At 43.5% G+C, this 27541-nt stretch overlaps 1 protein-coding gene across 2 annotated transcripts; it reads right to left on the reverse strand.

The window, feature by feature from the left end:
- On the reverse strand, positions 1 to 27136 carry LOC139384433 (leucine-rich repeat-containing G-protein coupled receptor 4-like). Of its 2 annotated transcripts, XM_071129198.1 has the most exons (19): positions 26342 to 26847; positions 24407 to 24433; positions 18047 to 18118; positions 14370 to 14441; positions 12282 to 12353; positions 9899 to 10114; positions 8182 to 8253; positions 7207 to 7275; positions 6081 to 6152; positions 5423 to 5494; positions 5088 to 5156; positions 4836 to 4907; positions 4662 to 4727; positions 4462 to 4533; positions 4146 to 4217; positions 3872 to 3997; positions 3607 to 3704; positions 3435 to 3488; positions 1 to 3337 (listed from the first exon to the last, which is right to left on the reverse strand). In XM_071129198.1, the coding sequence occupies exons 1-19, from the start codon at positions 26527 to 26529 to the stop codon at positions 1989 to 1991; spliced, it is 2910 nt and encodes a 969-aa protein (XP_070985299.1). In that variant the 5' UTR covers positions 26530 to 26847; the 3' UTR covers positions 1 to 1988. The 2 variants fall into 2 exon arrangements, with proteins under 2 accessions (XP_070985299.1, XP_070985300.1); XM_071129199.1 differs by lacking the exon at positions 24407 to 24433 and having other exon boundaries at positions 26342 to 27136.
- Between the last annotated feature and the right edge of the window lie 405 nt (positions 27137 to 27541).

A 27541-nucleotide genomic window follows, 5' to 3' on the forward strand; every position in this document is an offset into this window, starting at 1 on the left:
TTGTTTTTTTAAGCAAATGGTTTTATATAGTTTGGTTTACAAAAATCACAGTATACAGTACATACTGTACATTCCTCCCACTAAAAGCATTACTTAAATTCAGTGACCCTGTACAACGATGTATTTACAAACAAAGCCTACAGTTCAAACCAAAATAACAAAATATCAATAGCATAAGAACACACACCTTACAAAGCACCGCTGGTAGCCACTAAAGTAGAAGAGGTAGCTTCCGTGGTTAGACAATCCATCCCATTCTTGATTATTGGTTTTTCTATCAAAAATTATTTAAATATGGATAATCAGACAGCAATACACACCGATTTGGAATTTGCATGTACGGGCTTCAAACATCTCCAATACAATCTGGACAGTTGGTTGGGGTTAAAATTACACTCAGTCAAAACATTGACAAATCCATTCAAAAATAAGAAAATGTGTGATATAATTTCAATAGCCAATGAGCTTGATAATATGGACACATTAACAAAGTGTTGAGGGGAGTCTAGGCTTCCCTACATTGCCTAATTTCCTGAGCGCTCACATGAATTACACATGTGGATACAGGCTCCTAGGGTGTGGTATGGTGCAGGCCCTATACGCAAAGTCATGCTCGTGCACATCAAACAGATATTCCCCTACAGTCAAACCTGATCCAATAAAATGTTTCATAGTGAAACATTATATGTTGTTATTATATCATAACATACACCATGATATCCATTACACTGGCAACACTGCTGAGCTGTGGGATTGTGTGCATCTTGATCATAATTAATGGGTTGTGAGTAACAATTATGTCCATTTTAAGAGAAGAAAAAAATATATATATTTTACTCTAATGCGATCTGTCTCAGAGAACAATCCAGAAATGAAGGTCTTTGTGTGCCATCAACATTCAGCACCAGAGGCTTAGCTTGCACTTGGTACATGCTGCACTCACCTTTCAAAGCCAACTTCCTGGCACCTGAAATAACCTTGTCCATGGCCCAGACATTCTGCTCCTCTTTAAGCAATAAATTAGAACGACCCTGGGGGTAAAGCACAGTTCAACTAAATGATTTTCAGTCCAAGAGACAAAACAAAGTCATAAAACTCTCCACAACAACCTGGTAAGACTGTTGATAAAACAGTGCTCTCTTCCATTCCCACGTGACATCCAAGACTTTATCACTCATAGCGAGGAAGAATTGTTGACACTTATTGTCAAAGATAATAAACATTTAAGTCATTGGACTTGTACTCTTGAGGAATGAATACAGGGCATGTGAAGATACATGAACAGATTCAGTTGGCTCACAAAGGGAGGGCTGAAAATGCAGCTGTCAGATTATATTTAACACATTGTCAGTACCCCTTAATTTAAAGCCGCTTCCATACAATTCTCCTTTCAGTTACATTCTCATATGAAAAACAACCCTAGAATGAGGATTATGATTACATTTGCTACATATACAAATGAATAGCGATTATGGCAAGGCTTTAAAGTCGACAGACCAGGGAATCACAACATATAAACACAATATACATATAACACAAAACAAACTACAAAAGGATGGCACATAGACCCTTGCCTTAGCAAGAGACGTGACAGATGAATTCAGGCTTGTAACACCTTGACAATGAGTTTGCTCTAAACCAAGAAGCAGGCACTGGTGGCAAGGTTTCCTCTTTGGTTACATATTTGACAGACAGTTTGGTGTTATCACACACAGGAATCAGTTGTAAATCCTGAAGGGCAAAACAAGAGTTGACCAAAAGTCTCAGGTCTCAAAGAAGTCTCATTTAATGCCAGATTCCCTTTTTGTGACGGTTAAGTCTGGTTCACACAGTGATTAAAGAAGTGCTTCCTGAATGATTTGTGTGCAGGAACCCTGCACATGTTTTGTTGTGTATCACAAACCTTTCTTTTTGTTATAGTGTCCAACACACACACACGCACACACACACAAACAAACACAGATGCACACACACAGCTGAAGAGTTTCTCAGTCTTTGATGCGAGGTATGTTGTATGCGTAGTGGACCAGAGGGAGCCCTCGGCTCTGGCAGAAGCAGGCACGTCCACAGGCCTGCACCTGGTCTGAACTGTCGGACACAAACGAGTCCCCCTCGTCAGCGTACTCTGACTGGGCAGAGAGGGTGCCACTGTCTGCCCAGTATCCCTCCGTACGCTGGCCCACTGCCGCACCGGCTGAGAGGGTAGGGCAGCTGTGGGACTTTACCAAATGTCTGCAGACTGATGATGAGGAGGAAGAGGTCCTGGCATGTAGAGCCGCCTGGCAGCGCTCACACATGCCTGTTTCCCCACAGAGCTGGAAGTACACCCCACAGTCATAGCCCAGCCGTGTGGAGGAGTCTCCGTCCCCATCCACGACCCCAGAGCCCCCTGCACACTGCCCAGCCTTCACCCCCCGGGCCACAGCTCCATGGCCCCGCAGCCGCAGCCAGTCCTCCCGGAAGGCGGGGTTGAAGAAAACGTAGAGCACGGGGTTAAGGCATGCCGGTAGGGGGAAGAAGATGAGCGTGATGGACTTGGCGATCTCAGGGCCCCCTGCGGTGCCAGACCTGGCCAGTAGAGGGGCGAAGGAGAAGGCTGCAACAGGGCAGAAGAAGATGCAGTTGGTAAATATGAGCCATGCCACGTGGCGTACGGCCCCTGCCTGCTCCTGGTCTGCTAGCTCCACCCTGCCCAAGCCACAGTACAGCTGGGTGTACACTGCTGCTGTGAACAGGTAGGCCAGAGCGTTGAGAAGCACCAGGGCCACAGTGACACCCAGCGCAGGGCCCTCACCGCCAGAGAAGGGTAAACAGAGAGGGGAGGCTGAAGGGTCGCTGGTACTGAAGAGGGGTAGGCAGGCTGCTGCAGCCGCCAGGAGTCCCAGGAGAGCAGCCGCCAGGGCGAAGCGTCGGTCCCCGACCCCCCTCTCGCTGCTCCTCCTGGGTGAGATGGCCTTCCCCAGGAGCGCCCTCACCGCCACGCTGCGCTCCACAGCCGCCAGGGGCAACAGCAGCACAGCCCACTCTGAGGACAACACCGCCAGGGCCCCTGTTGCCCGGCAGCCCACCCCCGTCTCCCACCAGACCCCAAACTCAGCAAAGGAGCCCCAGGTGGCAGCATCCAGGACAGTGAGCACCCCCACATAGACCCCAGTGAGCAGGTTGGTGAGGGCCAGGAGGCCAACCAGCAGCCTGGCAGGGGAGAGGGCCAAGGCCCGGTGGGAGAAGGTGGCTGCCAGCACCAGAGTGTTGAAGATCAGGGCCACCAGGCAGATGAACCACACAGTCAGACGGATCATCCAGCTGCCCAGGAGGTGCTCACAGGGCTTGAAGGCTCCTGGAGGAGAGAGACAGAGTCAGCCTTCAGTTAGTAAGAGATGTGATGATGTACCGAATTCAATGCTGTAGATGACAATAAAGTGACAGTGGTTTACCTGGAGAGGGAGAGCAGTGCATGACCATCGATATCCTCTCCACTTCTTCTCCACCTAGAACACAAAGATTAATTAGCTAATCAATTTCAATATACTTTTTATCCCTCCTCTGAATAATACTTGTTTTTATTCCAAGAGTGGTCTAATCACCAGTCATGACGACATATTTTACCTGTAACCTTCTTGATGTCCTCCTCATCGGTGGAAGTTGTTGAAGAATCACATCCCACAAATGCACAGCACTGGTAAGCATAGGGAACTGATACTGACCTGTAGACCACAATAGGACCATTATCATTCAAAGTGTTGCATGACCCCAACCTCACAGTTGGACTTAAGTTTAGTTACTGTAAGTGAATTGGGTTTGGCACTACAGTGAGTTCACATCTAGTTCAGGACAGTGTGAGGTCATTTGGATGAATTACTGGGATTCTGACCTGAGTTTGGGGAGGCTCTTTGCAGTAAATACATTTTTCATCTGCAGGTTTCCTGTGAGTTTCAGTTGGTTCAGTGAACTCAGTCCAGTTGTTGGAATGCTGGTCAGCGAGTTAAAGCTCAGGTCTCTAAAACAAACAGGACATATTAGCATACATACATTCCTGGAACACATTACTAGCATATGTACACATTTGTTTAAACAGTAATGTATTTGTTATCATGACTTGTATGAGAACGGATTTAGTTTTTACCACAGAACAGTGTTCTACTCACAGGTTTGTTAGCACCGTCAAATAGAGGAAAGCATCTCTGTGGATGGTTTTCATTTCATTTCTACTCAGGTCCCTGTAGTAAAGAAAATTACTTAATGATGTGTTCAGAATCAGGGCAGCAAATTAAGCATGCTTTTTTAAATTAGCCTCTGGCATGAGCTAGTGAAAGCAGAACTGAGTTAATTTCCAATGAGATCTACTTAGGCCCTTCACCTTTAAGCCTCAAGATACTATAGGCTTCAAGTGTGTGTGAGAGTGTGTGTGTGTGTGTGTGTGTGTGTGTGTGTGTGTGTGTGTGGGTGTGTGTGTGTACTCACAGCAAGCGCAGGGCAGACAGACCCTGGAATGTGTCCCTGTCGATTTGTTGGATGTGGTTGTGCTGCAGGCTTCTATAATTAGGGCAGAACACATAATATATACACTCAGAAAAAGATAGACGATGGGGGTTATCTTGAGTGTAATGTTTAAAAATGTGTTTGTGCTCTTGCTCACATTCCCAACAATATACCGTACTCACATTTCCTGCAGCTTTAGACAGCCCTGGAAGGAAGGCAGCTCCTCAATCTCATTGTAGGACAGGTCTCTGATGGGCAAAAGGATGAAATAATGTAATCTGGAATGTCACCAGCATTTATGTGAAAGATTAATAAGGTAGGATAAGGGTGAGAGAGGTGAGGTTGGGGATACTTACAGAGTCCGCAGCACCTTGAGATCCTCACAGAGCTCAACCGGTACGGCAGCAATCTTTGTGCCTGTCAAAGTACTGAGAAAGAAACACGCTGATTTAATTACCACTGACAAACGGTCTCACTTAACCTCAAACAAGGCAGAAAAAAATCTAATCACTAACAATCTGTCTAACACGAACACATTCATTCTAACATTGTTGGTCAGTGTCAGTTGTGTATGTTGATGTAAAGCATCTGCTGTATTGTGTACTCACAGACTCTCCAGGTTGTTAGTCCCAGTGAGACAGGGAAAATCCTGCATCATACTGGCTCCACGTAGCATCCTGAAACACATACCTCACAGGGTTAGAACACAAACAAGTATGACAGACCAGAGACTAACTTTAGTCGGAATAACTGTCCACTCGTAACATTAGATCATGGTATGAAAAAAGCACCTGAGCACCAGCGATATCCAGTGTATTGTATCACAAGGTGATTTCATACACTGTTATTGTAAAGCAGTTAATTCAGAGATCCTTACCACACTATGAATACAATGCTCAGAGTACCAGACTTGGCTTTCCAACAGATATGGACAGGGACTTACAGGGAGTGCAGGTCAGACAGGTTCTGGAAGGCTGAAGTTCCCACAAAGGACAGGGGGTTGTCATACAGGTGGCTGGGGAGGATAAGAGAAGAGGACACTGACAGTAAACTAATTTACTATGCGAGAATGGCACCATCTTCTGGACAAATATCTTCTAGGGCCCATGGTCAGTCACTATACCAGATTGGTGCTGTCAGTCAGTCACTATTTTACCAGCTTGGTGCAGTCAGTCAGTCAGTCAGTCAGTCAGTCAATCACTATATTACCAGCTTGGTGCAGTCAGTCAGTCAGTCAGTCAGTCAGTCAGTCAGTCAGTCAGTCAGTCAGTCAGTCACTGAGACAGTTATGTGTGTAAATATGATAAACTGTACATACTAGTACAGTGTTTCCCAACTCCTGTCCTGGACTACCCCCAACAGTACACATATTTTGTAGCCCCGGACAAGCAGACCTGATTCAACTGGTCAACTAATCATCAAGCACTCAATGAGTTGAATCAGGTGAGTTTGACTGGAGCTACAACCAAAATGTGTGCCGTTGGAGGTACTGGAGGACTAGAGTTGGGGAACACTGTGCTAGTACATGAATGTGTGAAGGCTTAAGGTTCTATTCTATAGTATTTGTTGACAGTAGGACTGGCTTTGAAGTATGGTCTTACATGGTGCGGAGCAAAGGGTTCTTGTGGAAGGCTCCCTCAGGTACGGCTGCTATGTCGTTGCTGTGAAATCCACTGGAGGAAAATGAAAATATACACAGTGAAACAATTATTCTAACCACAATCTTTGGGATGAAGGTGGAATATTAAATATGCAACGATACAGTTGCAACAGCTGAAAAAGATACAAATTGTGATTAGGAAAAGCAAGAGGTCCAAATGAAGTAAACTGTTATAGTTGCCAATATGTAAATGACCACTAATTCTGTATGCACAACTTCTGTGTGCTACAGCTTCCTGATTTCTGCACTTAATGTGGCTAATTCCAGTTTTCACCATTAGATGGCATCTTTCAATCTAGTGCATGTCAATTATTTGCCTGAAGGTTTTACTGCTAATTAATCTATACTGCTGTCATAAAACATGGTCAATTCCATATCTGTTCAATATTGTTTTTCCATCAGAAATATGAAAGGACACCATCTGGAGAACAGTTGTTACTGTCCACATGAAACGTTGTGAAGTCATGATCTATTGTTCAAGATGTCCCAGTGATACTGTGAAAACAAAGGCCAGGTAATGTACCTAAGGTGCCTGCGTCTTTATCTAGTAGACAGGTCCCTTATATCCATCACAAGTTCAAGGGATCAAGAAACCATTGTACAGGAACATTAAGACAGCTTCTCTCTCTACTACAGCGCTGACAGACAGGAGAGGAGAGCAACAAAGGAAAGGAAAACAGATAGAGGAGTGTATTCTTGGGGGCACTAGTCAGACCCCATCATTAATCTCTCAGCTTCCCCTGCCAAGGTTCACAGTTCCACTGAGACACATCAACAGCTCACATTTCTACAAAAACACTGCAGCCTGCACGCAACCACAGTTACACTGGAGAAAAGACCAGGGGTCTCCTCTTTTTGCAGAAAATGATAACACCTCTAGGCCACATGTCACTTACTGACTAATCAACCTAATCACTCAAAGTTGACATTTCAGATTTGAAAAATCTCACAAAGGGAATCTGTGTACCCATGTGCATCCCTGTGTGTCAGTGACGGGCGCGTGTGCGTGTGCTTCCATTTGTGACTGTGTGTGTGTGTGCATGTGTTTGTCATGGGACAGTACTCACAGCTCCTTCAGTTTGGGCAGTGCCTGGATTGCTTCTGGGAAGGTCATCAGGTTGTTGAAGTTAAGATCCCTGAGGGGCCAAAAGGAGCAGGGAGTTTCATAATCATTACACCACATACCACAGCACACTCAATCATACTGTAACCATTCACTAGCAGTGCTGTGCAAACATACGGTCACCTTAACGATAGTAAAATATTGATCTTCCAGTTTCAGGCACTACACTATAAAATAGCCAAGTGTACTGTCGTTCCCATGACAGACTGGAGTGCTCATAATATAAGGTAGGCTCCTATAGTAAGTAAGACAATTATCTTTATGCTTTATCAGTGTCAACGTTGTGAGTGAGTGTGACACTGCAAAAATAATTGTAACAGCCATGGTACGTCTAATATGGCTGCTGTTAAACCATAGGTCAGAATGTCTCTGTCCCCTCCGGACTAAAGATGTTGTGTCACTGTTCAGGCTGGCGACCCGGGAGGAAGCGAACAATGGGAGGGTAGTGCAGATAGCCATCATGGACTCCGCTCCATTTATCCTGGAGCAATTACAGGAGGAAGTGGACACACTGACGTCCCGGCTGCTCTGGGTGTGTGTGTGTGTGTGGGGGTGGGCCATACACACTGACGTCCCGGCTGCTCTGGGTGTGTGTGTGGGGGAGGGGGGCTCATACACACTGACGTCCCGGCTGCTCTGGGTGTGTGTGTGTGTGTGTGGGGGGGGGCCATACACACTGACGTCCCGGCTGCTCTGGGTGTGTGTGTGGGGGAGGGGGCTCATACACACTGACGTCCCGGCTGCTCTGGGTGTGTGTGGGGGGGTGAGTGGCTCATACACACTAACGTCCAGGCTGCTCTGGGTGTGTGGGGGGGTGAGTGGCTCATACACACTAACGTCCCGGCTGCTCTGGGTGTGTGTTTGGGGAGGTGAGTGGCTCATACACACTGTTAATGAGTTTGTATTCAAATGCACTTACAGCGTCTCTAGGTTCTCTAGCCCCGTGAAGCAGCTCTCCCCAATCTCCTTAATTCTGTTATTATGCAGATGCCTGGAAGATAAAGGATAAATTTATATTCCATTCCCGGCTCCAAATAGACTTCACTGTTGCAGACGAGCCAAAAGGGACAACAGAAGGAACATGTATAGGATATCTAGTCTGTGTGATTGAACATGCAGGGAGGTTTTAATAGGGATCCATCTGGGTTATTTATTATATATATATCCCCCTCCCCCCTTTTCTCCCCAATTTCATGGTATCCAATTGGTAGTTAGTCTTGTCTCATCGCTGCAACTCCCGTATGGACTCGGGAGAGGCGAAGGTCGAGAGCCGTGCATCCTCCGAAACACGATCCAACCAAGCCGCACTACTTCTTGACACAACGCCCACTTAACCCGGAAGCCAGCCATACCAATGTGTCGGAGGAAACACCGTACACCTGGCGACCGTGTCAGCGTGCACTGCAGCCGGCCCACCACAAGAGTCGCTAGTGCCAGCCAAACCCTCCTGACAACGCTGGGCCAATTGTGCACCACTCCATGGGTCTCCCGGTTGCGGCCGGCTGCGACAGAGCCTGGACTCGAACCCAGAATCTCTAGTGGCACAGCTAGCACTGCGATGTAGTACCTTAGACCACTGCGCCACTCGAGAGGTCACCTGTCTGGGTTTTTAAGCAGGATATAATATAGCTATTCTTAGTGACATACAACACACATAAAACAAAATGCTCAATCTGCCACATGGCATCCCATCCTTTGTGGATGAACAACGCAGCACTTTTCACATCTCCCACACTCCCTGCCTGATAGTAAGACCCAATTCAATCTATTCATAAGGTAAATGTCCTCTGCAGCTATCACCAGAGACCACAGTGATTGGTAAGTCAGGTATCATTGTGAGTGCTGGTGTGTCGAAGCCTGACGGATTCAAGGTATTTTCTTCCTGTTTATTCTTGCCAGCCACTAGGGACACAGCTCTGTCCTTTTTCCCTCCAACTGGGCCCTGCAGCAATAGCATTTTTCTTGTGTGTGTGTGTGTGTGTGTGTGTGTGTGTGTGTGTGTGCACGCGCGTGCGTTTGTGTGCGCGTGCACATGTGTGCATGCGTGTGTTTGTGTTTGTAGGGGCATTCCACAGTAAGTGATGGCTTCATACAGTATGTTGATGTATTTAACTGAGAATTTAATTTGACTTGGAGTGGAATGGATTTGAACATCTGCACTGTTTGAATGGTAGAGAAGTGTAATCTGAGGGTTAGTTCCTTTGACACTTTGTTTAAAAATATTTCAATAGTTACATGTAACTGTCTTTCATAATAAAAGTTATATTCTATTACCCATGATTCCTACATTTTCTTCTTCCAACAGATGTAAATCTCCACCAAAAATATCTAATGTCTGTGCTACATCTGAATCTACAGTATACTACCAATGAGTTGAACCCCCCAAACTCTCCCCTATGGGAAGGAGCACAGAACAGATCCTCTGTTTTGACTTGAATAGTTCAGACATGGGTTTAAATACTATCTTGAGTTTACTGAGCTTGCCTGGCACAATGGAACCAATAGAATAATCACAAGGAGTCCAAACCCTGCCCCTCTTGCACTCCAGAGAGACTAGAGTAAACGCTAAATGTATTTGAAAGATGTAAAATAGTATTTGAACCCAGATCTGGAATAGATAAATCTGCAGCACTCACAGCACCACCAGACTGGAGAGGTTGGCAAAGGCATTGTTGGGGATGTGGGTGATGCGGTTGAGTGCCAGGGTGAGAGCCTGCAGGTTAGCCTGGTGTCTCATGGGGCCCACTGGGACCTCAGTCAGGCTGTTGTCATCCAGCCAGAGGTGGCGGAGCTGCTGCAGGCCCTCAAAGCTATCCTCAGGCACCGTCGTGATGTGGTTGGCATCCAGACGTCTGCAGAGGGAGGGGGGGGGAAAGAGATTTTAGAAACCTTTATCTCACTAGTTATGTCACACCAATATGTGAATCCTGTCATACATTCACCACCATTAACATTCTCACGTTGAGGACATTTCATATTGATACAGCACATAACATAGTGAGAGAGAGAGAGAGAGAGAGAGAGAGAGAGAGAGAGAGAGAGAGAGAGAGAGAGAGAGAGAGAGAGAGAGAGAGAGAGAGAGAGAGAGAGAGAGAGAGAGACAGGGAATCAAGGGCCATGTAAGGAATGGTATTTATGAGGTATTTCTATTGCCTCAGTAGAAAAACATTAACACTACGGTCTTCCATTTTTAACAGCTTTCCATTGCCCTTAATCTTATCAACTGCAAATATTTGAATGAGCCATTGGATAGCCTACTACTGTCACGTCCTGACCTTTTTTATGTCTCTGTTTTAGTTTGGTCAGGGTGTGAGTTGGGGTGGGCATTCTATGTTTCGTATTCTAGGTTTTGAATTTCTGTATTTGGCCTGGTATGGTTCCCAATCAGATGCAGCTGTCGATCGTTGTCTCTGATTGAGAACCATACTTAGGCAGCCTGTTTTCCCACTATGGGTTGTGGGTAGTTGTTTTCTGTGTCTGTGTTATACTATACAGAACCGTTTAGGTTTTCATTTATTTCTCTTGTTCTTTTGTATTCAGTGTTCGGATATATTTCATTAAAATATGGACACTTATCACGCTGCGCATTGGTCCGATCTTTCCTACTCCTCCTCAGAAGAGGAGGAAAACCGTTACAACTACATTATAACGTATGTATAGAAAGTATGGCGTTACTATACAAATTGGAATTTCATTACTCTTGTAAATATTCTGCATTTATTTCTAACTATTTAAACTGCACTGGTGAGGACTACAATCAAAAGGTTTTAAATATCTTTGTTCTACACTCAAGGTTTCTACTAGTTTTGTATTTGGCTGGTGCTGCACATTCTGTTCCTCATTCATGAAACCTGCTCCTTAATGTAGTATCACAACGTTCACTCTCTCCCTCACAACAAAAGCTCTATCCCTTTGTAATTCTGCTCTTCCCTTCACAGACTCCCTCAAAGTTTCAATCTCCTCTTCCCTCGCTCTCTTTCCACCTCCATGACTCCATATCTCTCTCTCCCTCTAAAATCCCTACGAGTCTGTGTTGGAAGCAGAAAGGCACGATGATTGACAGCTAACTCTCAAAGGCATTATACAAACCCAGCTAGGCTCTGCCAAAACATATTACTTCAGCTACAGACCTTAGCCCCTAAGAGAGAAGACTCCTGCAAAAAAAAAGAGAAGGAAAAAAAGAGGGAAAACGTGGGACTGAGGGAAAGGATCTGGAGAGGTGATAAATGGCAGAAAGCGGGATTTTCAGCATGTCCCGGACCAGGCTTCCAGCTGGAACTCATCCTACACTATTCACAGTCAGTCAAAAGAGGCACAGGGAAACAAAGATGGAGTAATGCTCAGTCATAGTCCCTCGTCGTGACATGCAGTAGTCACACAGAGTCACTAAGTTAAAGTGAAAGGAAAGAGACGCTGAGGAGCTGGGGATTTGGAAACCAGTGCAGGGTTCTACGCGGACCATTTTTACAAGGAGCACATGTGCGCGCCTAAGTTGAAAAATGTAGGCGGACACAAAGACATTTAGGAGCACAATGAAAAATATTTGAGGTATTAAAGCTAGAATCCTTAATTTTTCTAGGCATACTGGTACCTGAATTAAAATTCCAGGTCACACAGCAATAATTAAAATTGCCGCACTGGAGAGCCCTGCGGTGTCTAGGAAACATAACCCACACACATCCCTTTCAAACCCATACAGGCAAAAATCAACCACATAAATAAATAGATGATGTCTCACTGTTGGTAAATGTAACGTGGTGGGGGGTAAAGACAGCATGGTAACCAGATGGTTATGTGTGAGCTGTGTAAAGGTTAGTGTAATGATGCCGGCCAGTCTAGAGGAAGCTAATAGGTCAATTGGATTGTAGAGTGAATGCTTCCCATTGTAAATGTCATGATTATGCTTGCGATGTCCATGAGTTTTGCCATTTCAAGTCTCTAAAAGGTGTGTGTGTGTGTGTGTGTGTGTGTGTGTGTGTGTGTGTAATTCCAGATGGGTGAAGAGATAGGGGGACTCACAGAGACTGTAGAGAGTAGAGGTTCTTTATAGCTGTACTTGGAACAGTCTTCAGCTGATTATTCTGCAACATCCTGAGGTAGAGAACACAGTTTTATAACCTGAACTGTGGTCGCACCAACATGCCTCTGAGCACACACGTTTGTGTCTGCATGCATATCCCATATTAAAGAATACTAGTGTATACTATGGTAGGAATAGTATAGTATTCACTCACTGTAGTGTTTTTACAGACTTACCCACTGTATTGTTTTTTTGCAGTCTGAAGTCTGCAAAAACACTACATTGAATACTGTAGTATACTGTAGTATTTACGGTTTACTGTAGTATAAATACTGTAGTAAAAAACAGTAGTTTATACTATAGTATTTTTGCGGTCATTACTGTAGTATTTACTAAAGTGTTTTTGTTTTATCATCTATGACATAGAAGTGGGGGGCTCTCTCTTTGACAAAACATACTGGACAAACACTAAAAGAGCAAATTTGCCATAACCTGTAGGTAGGTAGGACTGGGGTCTGAACGGAATGTTCAGAGCCTCTGCTCTTTTCTATAACCTGTAGGTAGGTAGGACTGGGGTCTGAACGGAATGTTCAGAGCCTCTGCTCTTTTCTATAACCTGTAGGTAGGTAGGACTGGGGTCTGAACGGAATGTTCAGAGCCTCTGCTCTTTTCTATAACCTGTAGGTAGGTAGGACTGGGGTCTGAACGGAATGTTCAGAGCCTCTGCTCTTTTCTATAACCTGTAGGTAGGTAGGACTGGGGTCTGAACGGAATGTTCAGAGCCTCTGCTCTTTTCTATAACCATAGAGAACATAATACACTTAGAGTACAAAGCATTACGAACACCTTCCTAATATTGAGTTGCACCCTCTTTTGTCCTCAGAACAGACTCAATTTGTCGAGGCATGGACTCTACAAGGTGTCAAAAGTGTTCCACAGGGATGCTGACTCCAATGAGTCTCACAGTTGTGTCAAGTTGGCTGGATGTCCTTCAAGTGGTGGACCATTCTTGATATACACTGGAAAAGCTGTTGACCGTGAAAAACTCAGCAACATTGCAGTTCTTGACACACCCAAGCCGGTGCGCCTGGCGCCTACTACCATAACTAGTTCAAAATTCACTTACATATTTTGTCTTGGCCATTCACCCTTTGATTAGCACACATACACAATCCATGTCTCGAGGCTTAAAAATCGACTTAATCTACATTGATTGAAGTGGATTTAACAAGTGACATCTATAAGGGGCCATAGCTTTTACCTGGATTTACCTGGTCAGTCTATGTCGCGGAAATGTTTTGTCCACTCAGTGTATATGGTCTATCCTTGGCATGTATTTTTCTCACTTACAGGTGGCACAAATTGGGATATGGGGAGTGGAATGGGCAGGGTATATGCAAATTAAATACTGTAATATTTAATATAGTAAAAAAAAAAGGTTTTGGCTGACTGACATTTCAGCAATATTTACTAGTGTTTTTTTGTGGATAATTATGTAGTATATACTATAGTATTCAACAGTATACTACAACATTATATACTACTCGTACTACACATGATCAAGAGATACTACAGTGTGTAGTATAGTATACTACAGAATACAGTAAGTACTGTAGTATTCTACAGTAAACAGTAAACTGTAGTATTTTTTATGTGGCATGTGAGTACTTGTCCATGTAGTGATGGATTCTAGTCTCTACTGGACACAATGTGGTTATGGTGACTATCTCCCTTCCTCTCTACTATCAGTAGTCTCTGTCGTCAAAGCAGGCTAGGACCCAGGGGAACAGGCCCTCTGGTTTCCTGCCTCTTCACACACGTCACATGGCAACCGCTAGTTGGGAAGGAAGTGAACACCTCCGTTTTATTTAATTCACCTGTATTTCATTCACCAGTTTTATTTACAGGTGTGTGCATGTGAATGTCTGTGTGTTTGATTTTGTGTGGGTTGTGCCCGAGCACTCACCAGTACTGGTCTTTGAACCCTTGGCTCAATGTACAGTCACAGAACATACAGGTATTATATGAGTGTTTGTCTGTGTGTACGTGTTGCAAGTGTGTGGAGGACCAATGAGTGGCACACTAACAGGACTTTGAGCTGATGCAGTCCAGACAGAGCATCAGGGTGGATGAATGAGAGGTCATTTCCTGCCAGTCGTCTGAGGTAGAGAGAGAGGAAGAGAGAGAGAAAAAGATGGTGATAAATTCATGATTGCATCGAAAACAATGATTCATATAGTAATCTATATGTTGTTGGTACAACTTTCAAAGCTCTCAATTTAACAGCTTCACTTTGAAATGTTAATACATACAAGATTGAAAATCATTGACCAAAAAAACAAATGAAAACACCCCACAGGCTCCAGTTTGTGTCACCAGGCATAACATAACATAACATAACGCCTGGGGTGCCAGAGAGACGTGTCAGTGCGACGGCATTTTGTCACTTTACCAGACCCTCTGGGGAGAGTGGACACATTAGGACTGGGCCTAGGTTTCCCCTCCTGGGCCTGGTCTACCTCCCCTTCCCTCCCAGCCAGGATATCAGGAAGAACTGGCAATGTGAATAATCATGTGGGGGCGGGCTGTCAGAGACTCATAGTTCCACCAAATCTGGCCTGGGAGATTAGTACCAGATTTATCACCCTCTGCAACTTGAGCTGGGTGGCATTAGATTCCCCTGCAGCCAATAGCTGCTGTGTGTGAGCCTGAGAGCCTGGGGAATCTGAGTAACAACTCCCACCATGCCCTAATACAACCCCACAACGCACCCCCTTACTGGGGCCTACTCGGGGACACACTTCCAGGGATGTCGAACACTTTTCGTCCATCATATAACAACCAGACAGCATCATATGACAGGGTCTCTAGTCTAAACACACAAACGCTAGTGGCAGACTTCAACTGTGATCCAATGGCAGACCATGTTTAAAATAACATTTGTTGTGGTTGACAAACATGGCTGGATTTGGAAGGTTATATAATGGTACATGCTCTACAACTTGACTTGGCTCTGGCTCAAACCACAGGATTCCACAGGACACGTTTCACCATCAAACACCCAAATCATTTTGGCTTCTCATGCGTCTTTATCAACTATTCATTGACGGAATTGTTTCCTTTTGACAGCATTTTTATTGTTTCCCAGCAGTAAATGAGCTGTTGAAGTACTTGTAGTCAAAGGGGCCAGTTTCATGCACATACGTTAAGCCTACCTGTTGACTCTCTTGCACTAAGTTTGCTGCAACTGCAAGCCCAACTACTGACAATTATTAATTATTAATCTAGGACTCAAGTAACAAAGCTTCAGGTTTGAAAGCAGAGTAGGATTCATGTGCAAATTGTATGTGGTTAGTGTGTCTGCCAGATTTATATGGTACTGTAAACTTTACGTCCACAGTCTTGGAGCTGGTCAACGCCCACATGTCTACGGCCCAGCCACCACACGTCGGCCTGCTAACAAATTGCTAAGACATCCCTCATGTTTCAGGGTGAAGAACCTCCCCACCCATTCCCTTTCTGTCAACAAATTCAGAACACGTCCCCCTAGGCTTTGATGAAGGCAGAAGAATGTGCTAAGCCTTGTTGAGCAAAGACTAAATCCTTCCCTTCTGTAGCACCACTCCCACAACCATTCTATTTCACTAAGAAACTCACTGGTAGACAACATACACTTCAACATCAGAAGGTAAAGAGACTAGGAACACACGCTCATGGAGACAAATGTGTACAGAGCCAGACAAACACATACAAACACAAAGGGGGACGACTCCCCTACATCTCTTTATCGGTCAGCATGGTAGCTAGGCTGTGTTGTGCTTTGTTCAGGATGGGAGGTGTGTATGAAGGAGGGTTGCGTGACTATCAGAGAGGGAATGTTTCTCTCTGGGCATGTCCCCCTCTCTTTTCAGTAAGCCCTCAGGGCTGGAGCTGTGGTTCAGTGACAACACCACCACGCCATCCTCTCAGTTCACTCAATGAAACCTTATGATTTGTTTCAAGGATAAGGCTAAACAAACACAAATTAAAAACTCTAGACAGCTGTCAACAAAACAGCATTCCGAAGCACGAAAATAACTGCTAGACCCTAAAGCGCTGCTCAGTAGTGTTGGGCGGTATCCTGATTTTCATACCGAGATACCGATTCTGTACCATACCGGGGTATACGGTATTATCGGCAGTGTACACAAGGGGAGCTAATTCAAACAAAACAAAAGTAGTTTTTTTGTTTAGTTTTTTGGGGGTACAGAACAATTTAGGCAACAGGGATCCTGATCCAGGAGGGGATTGAATGTCTCTGCTGTAACCAAGAAGCTTGACCTTGAAATCTAGCCACTCAGCTTGCAAGTTAGCAAACCAAATGCGTAGCTGGAGCCCTCCGCCGGATATAATTCATTTTGACACATCTTAGGATTTCTTATAGTTAAAAGCTGCAGCTGTACATAGTCCATCGGTAAATAGTCCATCGGTAAATAGCCCACCCAATTGACCTACCTCATCCCCATACTGTTCTTATTTATTTACTTTTCTGCTCTTTTGCACATCAGTATCTCTACCTGCACATGACCATCTGATCATTTATCACTCCAGTGTTAATCTGCTAAATTGTAATTATTCGCCTACCTCCTCATGCCTTTTGCACACAATGTATATAGACTCTTTTTTTTCTATTTTCTACTGTGTTTTTGACTTGTTTATTGTTTACTCCATGTGTAACTCTGTGATGTTGTCTGTTCACACTGCTATGCTTTATCTTGGCCAGGTCGCAGTTGTAAATGAGAACTTGTTCTCAACTAGCCTACCTGGTTAAATAAAGGTGAAATAAAAAATAATAATAAATAAATAAAACGCACCCTATTTTTTTTAAACAGTATTGAAAATGATAGAGAGTATTTTGAAAAATATCCTGGTATACGGTATCTCCCAAGCCTACTGCTCAGCTCCAGAGCAGGATGGAACCCAGAGAACAGGTTTCACTAAGTATATATGACACTGGGCAGAGACTCCTGCCCCTGCCTGAAAGGTAATGTTGAGTGGTGGAGTGCAGCGAGAGTGCCTTTTTAGCCAGGTTGTTATGGAAACCATTGTTTTGCCTTCTTCCTTCCTGCCTTGCATTCCTCCACTTACATTGCGATGAAAAGTAAATTGCCCTTTGACAAAGCAGATGAAGTAGACCTAGTGTTCAGATGAGAAGGGAGCAAAGACTTGTTCGAGATGATAGACACAGACAGGCTAAAAGAACATGGGCACAGAAGCAGAATAATGTTAGCTGGTCATTTTGCATTCTCAGGGTCACATGTTACCTGATATCAGGTAGACAGATCTTATCTTTACTTCTAGCTCTGAACCAGACAGAGGGGTATTTCAAGAGTAAAAAAAAAAAAATGACAAACACACTCTAAGATTAGATATGCTCATTGAATGGGTCCCAGAACTGAGACATGCGGTTGCCACCCTGTAAATTCTCAAAGAAAACACAATGAAAGAAAGAATGTGATGCATCTCACATACATGTTCTCTGGAATCATACGTAGCCTATAGTCATGGTACTTTTTGATAGTCATCATGGTGTAACTTGCCCTTTCTGAAAACACAAGGCATGACTCTTTGGTGTAAGAGAAACTACAAGGTTCTTCATATCTCGTTGAGCAACTTGTTGATCAAACACATAATACAACTGGTCTGTTGTGGTTGAAAACCACTGATTATCATATGCATGTGACAAACTGTAGTGGGTAATGTACTAGAAAAGATGAATACTCACAGTTCTTCTAGATAGGGGAAGTTCTTGAAGACAAATGCCGGCAGCTCTGTGATGTTATTCATGCTGATGTCACTGTGGACCCAAACAACAAGTGTCATGAGTGGATCAGTATTTCTCTCAGGTTAGAAACAGAACACAGCCCTGATTCCAATTCAAATCTCAAACAATCAAGCTGGATTTATACTCCTAAAGACACAACAACAGAGAATTGCAGAAATAGTATATAATGTTTGATGCCATGGTAGTGTGTAACAAATGTATCTTTTTGGAGGCATAACTAGTAAGTAACTGCTCAGAAGCATGCTTTCAACACTGTTACATTGGTTTTCCTGTAGATTGGTAGAGGGGAAGTACTGTCATCTTCCCCAGCAGTATAATGATTCATTTGGGCCAAAACAGGTCCCCAGCAATACTGTAAACCCTTGAAGAAACCTTCCTCATATTGCCCAGGGGACGTTCACTTTTCCAACTCACTGCAGAGAAAGACAGGCATGTAGCAGCACGACAACTATGCAGAGAGCACTCACGTTTCTTCCCCACCTGACTAATTCCGTATGTGACTTACATATGTAATACATAGAGAGTAACCGTAGGCAAAAATTGTCATCGAATCCAACTAAAGTTCTAGGAATTGATGAGAGATTGTTATATAGGCAGGTTTAGTAAAGATTGTAAACTGTTTTTAGAATGATCCTAAAACAGATTAGTACAGATCATCTTTACTTCCAATAAAAATGACACAGGCTATAGTATAAAAAAACAGCAAAAATGGTATGACACCATAACAATTCCCTTGTGTTCCACAACAGAGAGTAGCTTTTAACTTCGGGCCACTCTCATCTTGATTAGGAATCCATTCATTGGTTTCAAAGAGGAGTCCATAGACATCAGATGTTAGAGTTGAACCACAACAGGACTGAAAAAACATCCTGCTTTTGATAATGAAGCGAAACTCCCAAAAAGGGTAAATCTAGGCCTCCCGGGTGGCGCAGTGGTCTAAGGCACTGCATCGCAGTGCTAGCTGTGCCACCAGAGACTCTGGGTTCGAGCCCAGGCTCTGTCGCAGCCGGCCGCGACTGGGAGGTCCATGGGGCGACGCACAATTGGCCTAGCGTCGTCCGGGTTAGGGAGGGTTTGGCCGGTAGGGATATCCTTGTCTCATCGCGCACTAGCGACTTCTGTGACCAGGTCGCTAGGGGCACGGTGTTTCCTCCGACACATTGGTGCTGCTGGCTTCCGGGTTGGATGCAGTGCGGCTTGGTTGGGTTGTGTTTCGGAGGACGCATAACTCTCGACCTTCGTCTCTCCCGAGCCCGTACGGGAGTTGAAACAATTGGATACTACGAAATTGGGGCAAAAAAAATAAAAAATAATAAAAGGGCTAATCTTGAATTTCACTACCAGGCCTCCTCTTGCATGTGTGTGCATGTAGGACTTTGGATCCTTAAAGGATAATATCGCCCCCCCACGTTTCTAACTACAAAGGCCCTCATCGTCCCTGCTATCTATCTTCCCCATCTCCAGGTTACCTAGCTTATCCAATTGCCTTCTAGGCGCTGTACAATGGAGCTTCCACCTTGATCCACCCCCCTACGGACTCTCCTTGGGGCGTTGTGTGGCCACTATTTGGAAGGCTTTCCCGGTGGTCCCTCCTTTGGATACATTCTGTCTTGCTGTCTTGCTGACAGCACCCCTACACCCGCACTCTGTAACCATCTTCCACAGGCTGTTGGCTGCCATGGTCAAGAGTGCAGGCAGCCACAGGGACAGGATGAAAGGGTGATCTGTGAATGCTGTCACCCTCCCTCCCAGCTGCTTTAGTCATCAGGGGACCTGCCTATCCTACATAGAAATACAGCTGTGATACATATAGAAAAAACAGCACTCTTTCTGAAGCAAAACAGTTACATGCCCACTGTTTTGAGGGTATGAAATGTCAACATGACATCAAATAATGCAAAGGTGTCACTTTGGGCTCATATCAGCCTTGGTGGGAAACGGAAAGAATCACATTTCTAGCAAGAGTTGCCAAAAGTTTCACTTCTCAAGCGAGATTTCTCTACAGAAAAAAAGGAGATCAGTAACAAAGACATCCAACAGAGGAAAGTATGGGGAGCAGGCAGCAGAGGCTGTTGTCAAGTCTCAACAGAGCACCTTTAAAACTCCCTGGGAATTCACTGCCAATTCACTGTAAATAGAGACACACAGATCATCTTTACTCAGAAAAAAATGTCTGCTAAAAGACATGATACCTTTCTAAACTCACTTTTGGGGTCAATATCAAAGACAAAATCTATACCTTTGAAACAATTAAAAAAATAAGCAATAATTAATCTGCTATGATGCAAGATGAGAATAAATATATTATCTCAGCATTATCTCAAAGCCATCCACAATCTCTCCATGGTAAGAGGGTCAAAAAGAGGTCAACCCTGTTCAAGTCTCTGGCAAGTGAGAAATTATACTTGTTATTTAGTTGCTTATTGTGTGGTCTCTGATGGTTGGAGCATGGTTTTAGAAAAGCTTGTGGTTATAAGCACGTCCTTAAAATACTTTGGTGGAGGGATAATAAAGAAGGCCTGCACACTGTTTATGCTCCCAATTCACTGATTCATTGACAACGTTTTGATCCGAAACAAATCTTGGTCAGAATGATTTTAACCTGAGCTCGGAGTTAGCTTTCCCCTCACAATTACACAGGCCACTAGTGTTTGTCCACAGACCAGACAAGGACCTCACCAAAGCCACACAACAACCACAGAGTTCCACATTACAGACAGAGAACTATACATGGAAAGATTGCACTGCTTGGCAAAGGCAGACCAAAAAGAGATTCAACTTAAAGCGACTCCAAAACCAAGGCGTGTATATGTGGTATGTGTGTGGGCGGATCAGACACTGGCTGGCATGGAGCCATGAGAGGGAGGGGAAGCTACCGTGCCAAGAACAGCAAGGTTTGACAGACAGGACAACGGCAGATAACTAAGATAGAGATTTGGAGAAAAAGGTTACTATGTCTGTCCTTTGAAGATCTATGGGTGAGGAGTTGGAGGGCGTTGAAGGTAGCAAGTGTAAAAAGTATCTGATGTAGTCTCAGCAAGGGCCATGCTTCAAGGAGGCATATCCTTAGTTCAGATGTACCATGAATCCCAAGGTGATCTTCAAAAGGAGGACAACTTCACTTCTTCAATACCTTTTGGCAGTGTTTATTTAGCCGGCTAATGTCATCTGAATGAAAATCGATATCCTGCCGGTACGTCATTTGTTGAGGTAGAGAAGCCAAACCGGGCACCAACCCAACCACCTGCTACCATTGACTACCTCAGAAGTAAAGCAAACTCAGTAATGCTTTGGCTTTTTAGCCCCCTGGTCCCTTGACAGCAGAGTTGTGGGAAAAAATGCAAGTAATGGGTAACTATTTTCTCAGTCGGCTGTTTCTTATTGATTAAAGAGGTGAAGGTAGTGAAAATTGAGGAAGATGGCTGAGGTTCCCTGGCTGCCATGCTGGAAAGGAACAAGGGCACTTTGTATACACAAACGGGCAGAGTGTTCCACCATGGGAGTGCAGAGAAGGTCAAGCATTTACCACATGGGTACAAGGGGAGACTGATTCGCTGTAGCTAGAGTGCAAACAACCAGCCTGCAAGGCAAACATGTCAGTCCTAAAACGGTGAGAGACAGAGCGAGAGAAGTGATTGATATGGGTATGGGAGTTGTTGTCGTTGGCTTTCATTAAACTTAGTTATTTTGCTATTCAAATGTATGCTTTTTATGCCAATTTACAACATTGAATTGAACCAAGAGAGAGAGATTGACAGAGAATGTGATGATGAGAGATTTGGAGAGGACTATGGAAAAAAGAGGATAAAAATTGTGAAGGTGAGTAAGTGATTAGAAGTAAAAAAGGAGTGAGAGTTGTGTATAAGGGAGAGAGAGAAAGAGACAGAGCAAAAAGGGGGGAGGGAGAGAGAGAAGTAAACATTCTACCATCTTGCAGTCATCCTGTTTGGGAGCGGGAACCAGTGACTGGCTCCTTTCACCTCTGCTGACCATGAACAAAAGTATCATTCAGCTTAAGATGGATAGAGGGCACCAATGGCAAGTGAGCTAGCTGGCCCACTGAGCGAAAGGGCATTAGTCCCCCTATCCCCTCCCTCCCCTAAACTTGTGCTTGTTCACACTATGAAAGGACTTCAATTGAGATGAGATGTGAGAAGTGACCCCCTCCTATCCCAAACCCTCATGCCCCCCGCACGCACACATGAGAGCGAGAGGGCGCACACAGTCACCAAGCCCTCAAGAGACTGAGATGTTCTTTCGTCACTCGCATCTGTCAGAGGGGAAATTTGTGTACAGGGTGAGGGGGTTCCAGAACGTATTTCTCTTTCTCCCCACCTGTTATCCTCAGGCAGGAGAGTCTCATTTTCAGCTGCCAATAAAAACGTAATGTACACACCAACATGCTGCAGGCAGCTCCACCCCCCAGCCCACCTCTCCAACCCTTCCCCTGGGCTGCTGGCTGGTGCCAACCCAACACTCTGATTTATGGACTGATAAAACAAAGGGCACAGGCCAATTCCCGTCTGTGTCAAATTCCGTAAGATTATGTAAATCAACAGATGCATAAATGTTAAAGTATTGTAGGAAAGTGGCAGTACTGTATATTATTTTGTGACTAAGTATATGGGTTAATCATTTTGAAGAATGACCACACATGAAATAAAAACTTGAAGTGACGCTCTCTAAATAACTACAAATGCAGGACAAGAGCAGGTCTAGTCATAACTGTCTGAAACTATTCCAATTTAAGAAGACATTCCAGAATTCCAGGGCCTGACTTTCAAAAGATGAAGTTAATGTTTGTGCTCCTATTTCTGTAAGTTCTCTTCATAACAGAACTGCTGCCTTCCATTTTCCTCTCAGCTTCAATGTACAACAGTTTCAGTACATTCATGGGGTGGCAGGTTGTACTGGATGGAATCACAGCAGGAGGAAAATCACAAACAAAGCCAACCTTCTGGGAAACCATTCTCCCACCTCTGGGGACAGCAGGGCCTGCAATGTGTCTCTTGTAAGACTGCTGGACCTGTCTGCTTCTGTCATTATCTCTCTCTGTGTGTGTGTGTGTCAATTTCACTGTCTCTTTCTGTCCATTAATCTCTCCCTTCAGTAATTTCCATTACTCAATTTATAAAGCTTCACTATTTGCCAGTCTTGCTGATTGATCCCTGTGTTTCTGCTGTTTGAGCAAAAAAGCTTATAATTTCCACTATACGTCACAGCAGATAATGTGTACCCCAATTAATATATTAGTATGCCAGCAAACAAGCAACTTAATGTAAAGTGTTACCAAAATATATTTCTAGAAGAGTACTAAGGATGTAATTCCACCTTTGATGAGCGCTAACTGGGATTAAATGAACATTATGGAGGTGAAAAAGTTGTTTAGTTCTTTAAACAAACATTAGCTCACTTCCTGTAAGGAGCATTACCAGCTCAGCACAGCCTCCCTGTGAATTAACACTGACAAAAAAAAGTATTTCTACAGCTGTGATGTGTCGCACTAATCCATCATGACCCCTGACCTCTCTACTCACCAAAACACAGAAGGAATGGAAAGAAGGGGAGTTTAAGAGACGGAGAAGAGACATTGAATGGAGAGAGGGAGAGAGAGAAATACAAAGAGAGAGAAATAGAGACAGCTGCACTAAGGGTCAATTCCACAGTAAAGACAAATATTTTTTACTTTAAAATGTATTTCAAACAAAAACCAATGATTGACCGCTTTTAACAATTTCCACTGAACATTTTACATAAACACATTTACTTGAATTGTCAGAGGAAATTGCTAAGTAGTCCCTGTGCATGGAGTTGTATCATTTGTTTGCAATAATTGGTTTTTGTTTGACATACATTTTAAAGTGAAAAATCACTCTGTTAGCGTGGAATTGCTCCAAGGCAACCCGTCAAATACTCTGAGGGCTTGAACTGAATATATCACGTAGTTATGAGCTAAAAAGCTGTCACAAAGCATTTGGTTAACCCTTGCTCAGTGTAGGTGCACAAGAAGCCTTCAAGCCCACACTTCTAATCGTAATAAGTAGACATCACAATTGTAATACAATATTTGGGGATATGTTGGTAACTTACATGTAAGTCTGAAAAGATCATGATGTTTGATAACAGCATACATACACTACACTGTGTCTAGGTTGACATATTGGTAAATACCACTGTTTCTCTTCATTTTACCTGCCACAAAACAACACTGGCAGTTTATTGGGTCAACTCTAGAGCGTGTGTATTTCTACAATTCTGCTGGATATTAATGAACTCAAGAAGTCAATAAAATGTACTTACAGTCCATGTGGTGTAATGTTCAGGCACCTAGGTGGAAACAAAGGTAAAAAACCAACCCCTCAGCTTTTATGTTATGTAAATAAAGGTGATGGTGATATTGTATATATTTAAATGTCTCATTCAGTCTTGGATATGAAACTGTTCTGTATCAATACCCACTGGGCCCAGACGTCAATTCAACATCTACTTCACGTTGGTTCAACGTAATTTCATTGAAACAACATGGAAACCACTTTGATTCAACCAGTGTGTGCCCAGAGGGTAGTCTTCTCAAGGTCAGATACTTCCTTCTTTTCCACATTAGGATGCACATTTCCTTGGTCCACCTTCAATAAATAACACATAGACCCTTTGACGCCCTTGGGCGGCTGCTCTGTTTATCATTAACTAAGACATTGTGAAACCTTTAAGGCTAGTTAACCAGAAATGTATTAACTATGCAGTCCCAGTCTCAGTTTCTCCTCAGTTAGTCATGCTCTCTCTCTCTAGTAAGGTAGTGCAGAGCAACTCGCTTTTCTTGGTACAGAGACAAAGACAGATATGATGGCGGAATCACAGGGAATACAGAAAAGAAACAGTCATCATTCCTTAAAATCAACTGTAGGCTAACTAAAAGACCCATGTCATATGGCTTTTGGTTTAGTTGTTATTTTGTGTTGATCACAACAGCTTTTTCCTTTCGGCAGTTGCTGAACAAGATTCAGAACATTTTATTTTGTTAAAAATATAGTCTACAAATAATTTAACATTGCACATTTTCCCCATGTTGATAAATAGCTTGAGCCACAATATTGCAACTTAGGAAACTTTGGAAGGAAAGTAAATAAGACTTAATTATTACAGTAAAGTGTTACCGAACTGACAAATTCTGGGGTGAATTCTGGGTAATTCTGAATTCCCTGTAAGATGAATTTGAAAAGTTTTCCTGCATCACTTTGTAAATGACATGTAATGCATATGTAAAGGATATGCAATGCAAATATCAGAAAACCAACCACAACAACTGTCTCTGAGATGGGTAAGTGTGTCCAAAGTGTTGTCTTTTAGGGGTAGGCATACACTTTCTCTGCCATGATGTGAGTTGGTGAGTGGAGTCGCATTCAGGATAAACAGTCTCAGGCAGGTATTTCTGGGATCTGTTAATGTCTGATCTCCAATTTTATAAAGGCCAAATTAAAAGGATTACACCAAAGCATCATGAGGTTCCCTCTGTCAATGCCTGTGCTGGATCAAACCTCAGCCTTCTTACAGCAGTAGGCACAAAATGTCTTCATAGTTCTATTCCTTTACATCTCAACAAAGAGTCAGTCCAGACTACAGAGCCAAGACAGGCCGAAGAATCAGCAAATTAAGACCTTCTTACTTTACATGGACGATGGGCTACTATTCCACATGTCCCTGAATATAAGTGTAAAAGATCATGGCTGTAGTCTAAGAAAGTGAAAGTCCAGGTCCCAGGCCAAGGAATATGCTATAGCTTGCATGCTTTTCAGTAGAGTAAAATACTAGGGTATAAGAGGGGTCATATCAAGGAAAGGTCAGCAAGTGAATGAGTTTGGACCAGCATGAACCATTTGGCAACCATTGCCTAGCCAATACTGTATATACTGTACCAACCTTTAATTTTAAGGCCTACTTTTCCTCTGGCTGTTCATCATTCTTTGTGTTTGATCTCTCATACCAACCACAATAATGTGTTTGTTATCAGTTGAATAACTGATCCACAGCCCAAAGTTGTAAAAACGCACTCGATTATTTTTGCTTAATTGACAGCCATTGTGCAAAAGTTTGCTCCAGTACTGACGTGGAGAGGTGCCCCTCTCGAGTAAGTAGTGGCCGACCTTACCGTTACAAACACGTCCTAACCAGGGAGAGAGATTGATTATAGGTTTAATCGTGTTGTATTACACAGTTTCAATATGTGTTGATACTTACAGATAATAGGTGAAGGCGCTTAGACCAGTTGGGACAGTGGTCAGTCCTTTCCCAGAACAATCGGCGCCTCCGTCCTCGTCGCAGCTGCATGAGGACGAACAAATAGCCGGAGTGGATTGTCCTTGACCAGCCGCACCATCCCGTAGTGAAAACAACCGCAAAAATATCCAGATGACAAACACGCGCATGTTTTTCTTCTGTTCAGACTAAGCAAAAATGGCTTTACGTTTCTCTTATAAGGACATATAGGCTACTTTTCGTGTGACTGCTCGGTTGTGATGGCTTGTCCAAGAAGCTTGAATACGTATTATTATTGATAGGTAGTCGACCACTTCAAGGATATAACATGTTAATGCATCAGTCCCACCAAACATATATCCTTAACTACCCCTGTCAAGTCTGGGACATTTTCTTTACTCAAACAATGCGGTTTACCTTGCACTAAGTGTCCTCATATTCATCCCGTGTGGAGTGTTGGTCCTATAAAAATAAGTATCACCCGTCCACACAGACGACAAAATCGACACCTTTTGCTTTTTTCCGTTTTCGTTGTCCCATTAAATCAGAAAACCAGACGGATCCGTGCGTGGACAAAATAAGAAGCCTCAATACAATTCTCCAACCGAAATGGGAAACACTTGGTGCGTTATTTTTGCTATTGTTTCCCTCTTGATTTGTTTCCTGTAGAAAAACACAGTCAGCTTTCAGCCATTCCTCACGTTTCCTTCCTTTGCTCCCTGCCACCAGCAGCCCGCTTTTTCTTGCTCACTCGGTAAGCACCCTGCCGGACAACCTGCCACACGATCTGCTGAATACAGTATGTTAATATTGACCTACATATTAATGATTTCACAACGTCACACTTTTGCTTTAGTAAGCAACATACTGCAATTAATACGTTTATAATTGTGTAACAATTAATTTAAATGATCAATTCATTTCCACCTCGGTCATTTATTTGAGTGTGGTACCATCTCAGGTTAGTCCTTTGGTAGTAATTGGTCAATATCTGATATAATGGTAGGCTTACCATTATTATTTTAATGAATTCCAACTGACTGAAATGTAGTTGTTATTATTAGATAGGCCTAATTGTCAGGTTATTTACATTTTACCATATGATTTCTACCAATAAAGGATAAAGACCACCTCCATTCCTGTCATTATTGAAAGAGATCATGATACCTCACATCTCAAAAT

Source organism: Oncorhynchus clarkii, chromosome 26, assembly GCF_045791955.1.
Source record: "Oncorhynchus clarkii lewisi isolate Uvic-CL-2024 chromosome 26, UVic_Ocla_1.0, whole genome shotgun sequence".
Lineage (NCBI taxonomy): Eukaryota > Metazoa > Chordata > Actinopteri > Salmoniformes > Salmonidae > Oncorhynchus > Oncorhynchus clarkii.

What these genes read in the sequence shown, in the direction of transcription:
- LOC139384433 (XM_071129198.1), bottom strand. Translation starts at nt 26,529, where the DNA reads ATGCGCGTGTTTGTCATCTGGATATTTTTGCGGTTGTTTTCACTACGG. An exon ending in CTCAAGGTGCTGCGGACTCT is followed by an intron (nt 4,728 to 4,835) that starts GTAAGTATCCCC and finishes TTTGCCCATCAG; the next exon opens with AGACCTGTCCTACAATGAGA. An exon ending in GGACATCAAGAAGGTTACAG is followed by an intron (nt 3,489 to 3,606) that starts GTAAAATATGTC and finishes TTTGTGTTCTAG; the next exon opens with GTGGAGAAGAAGTGGAGAGG.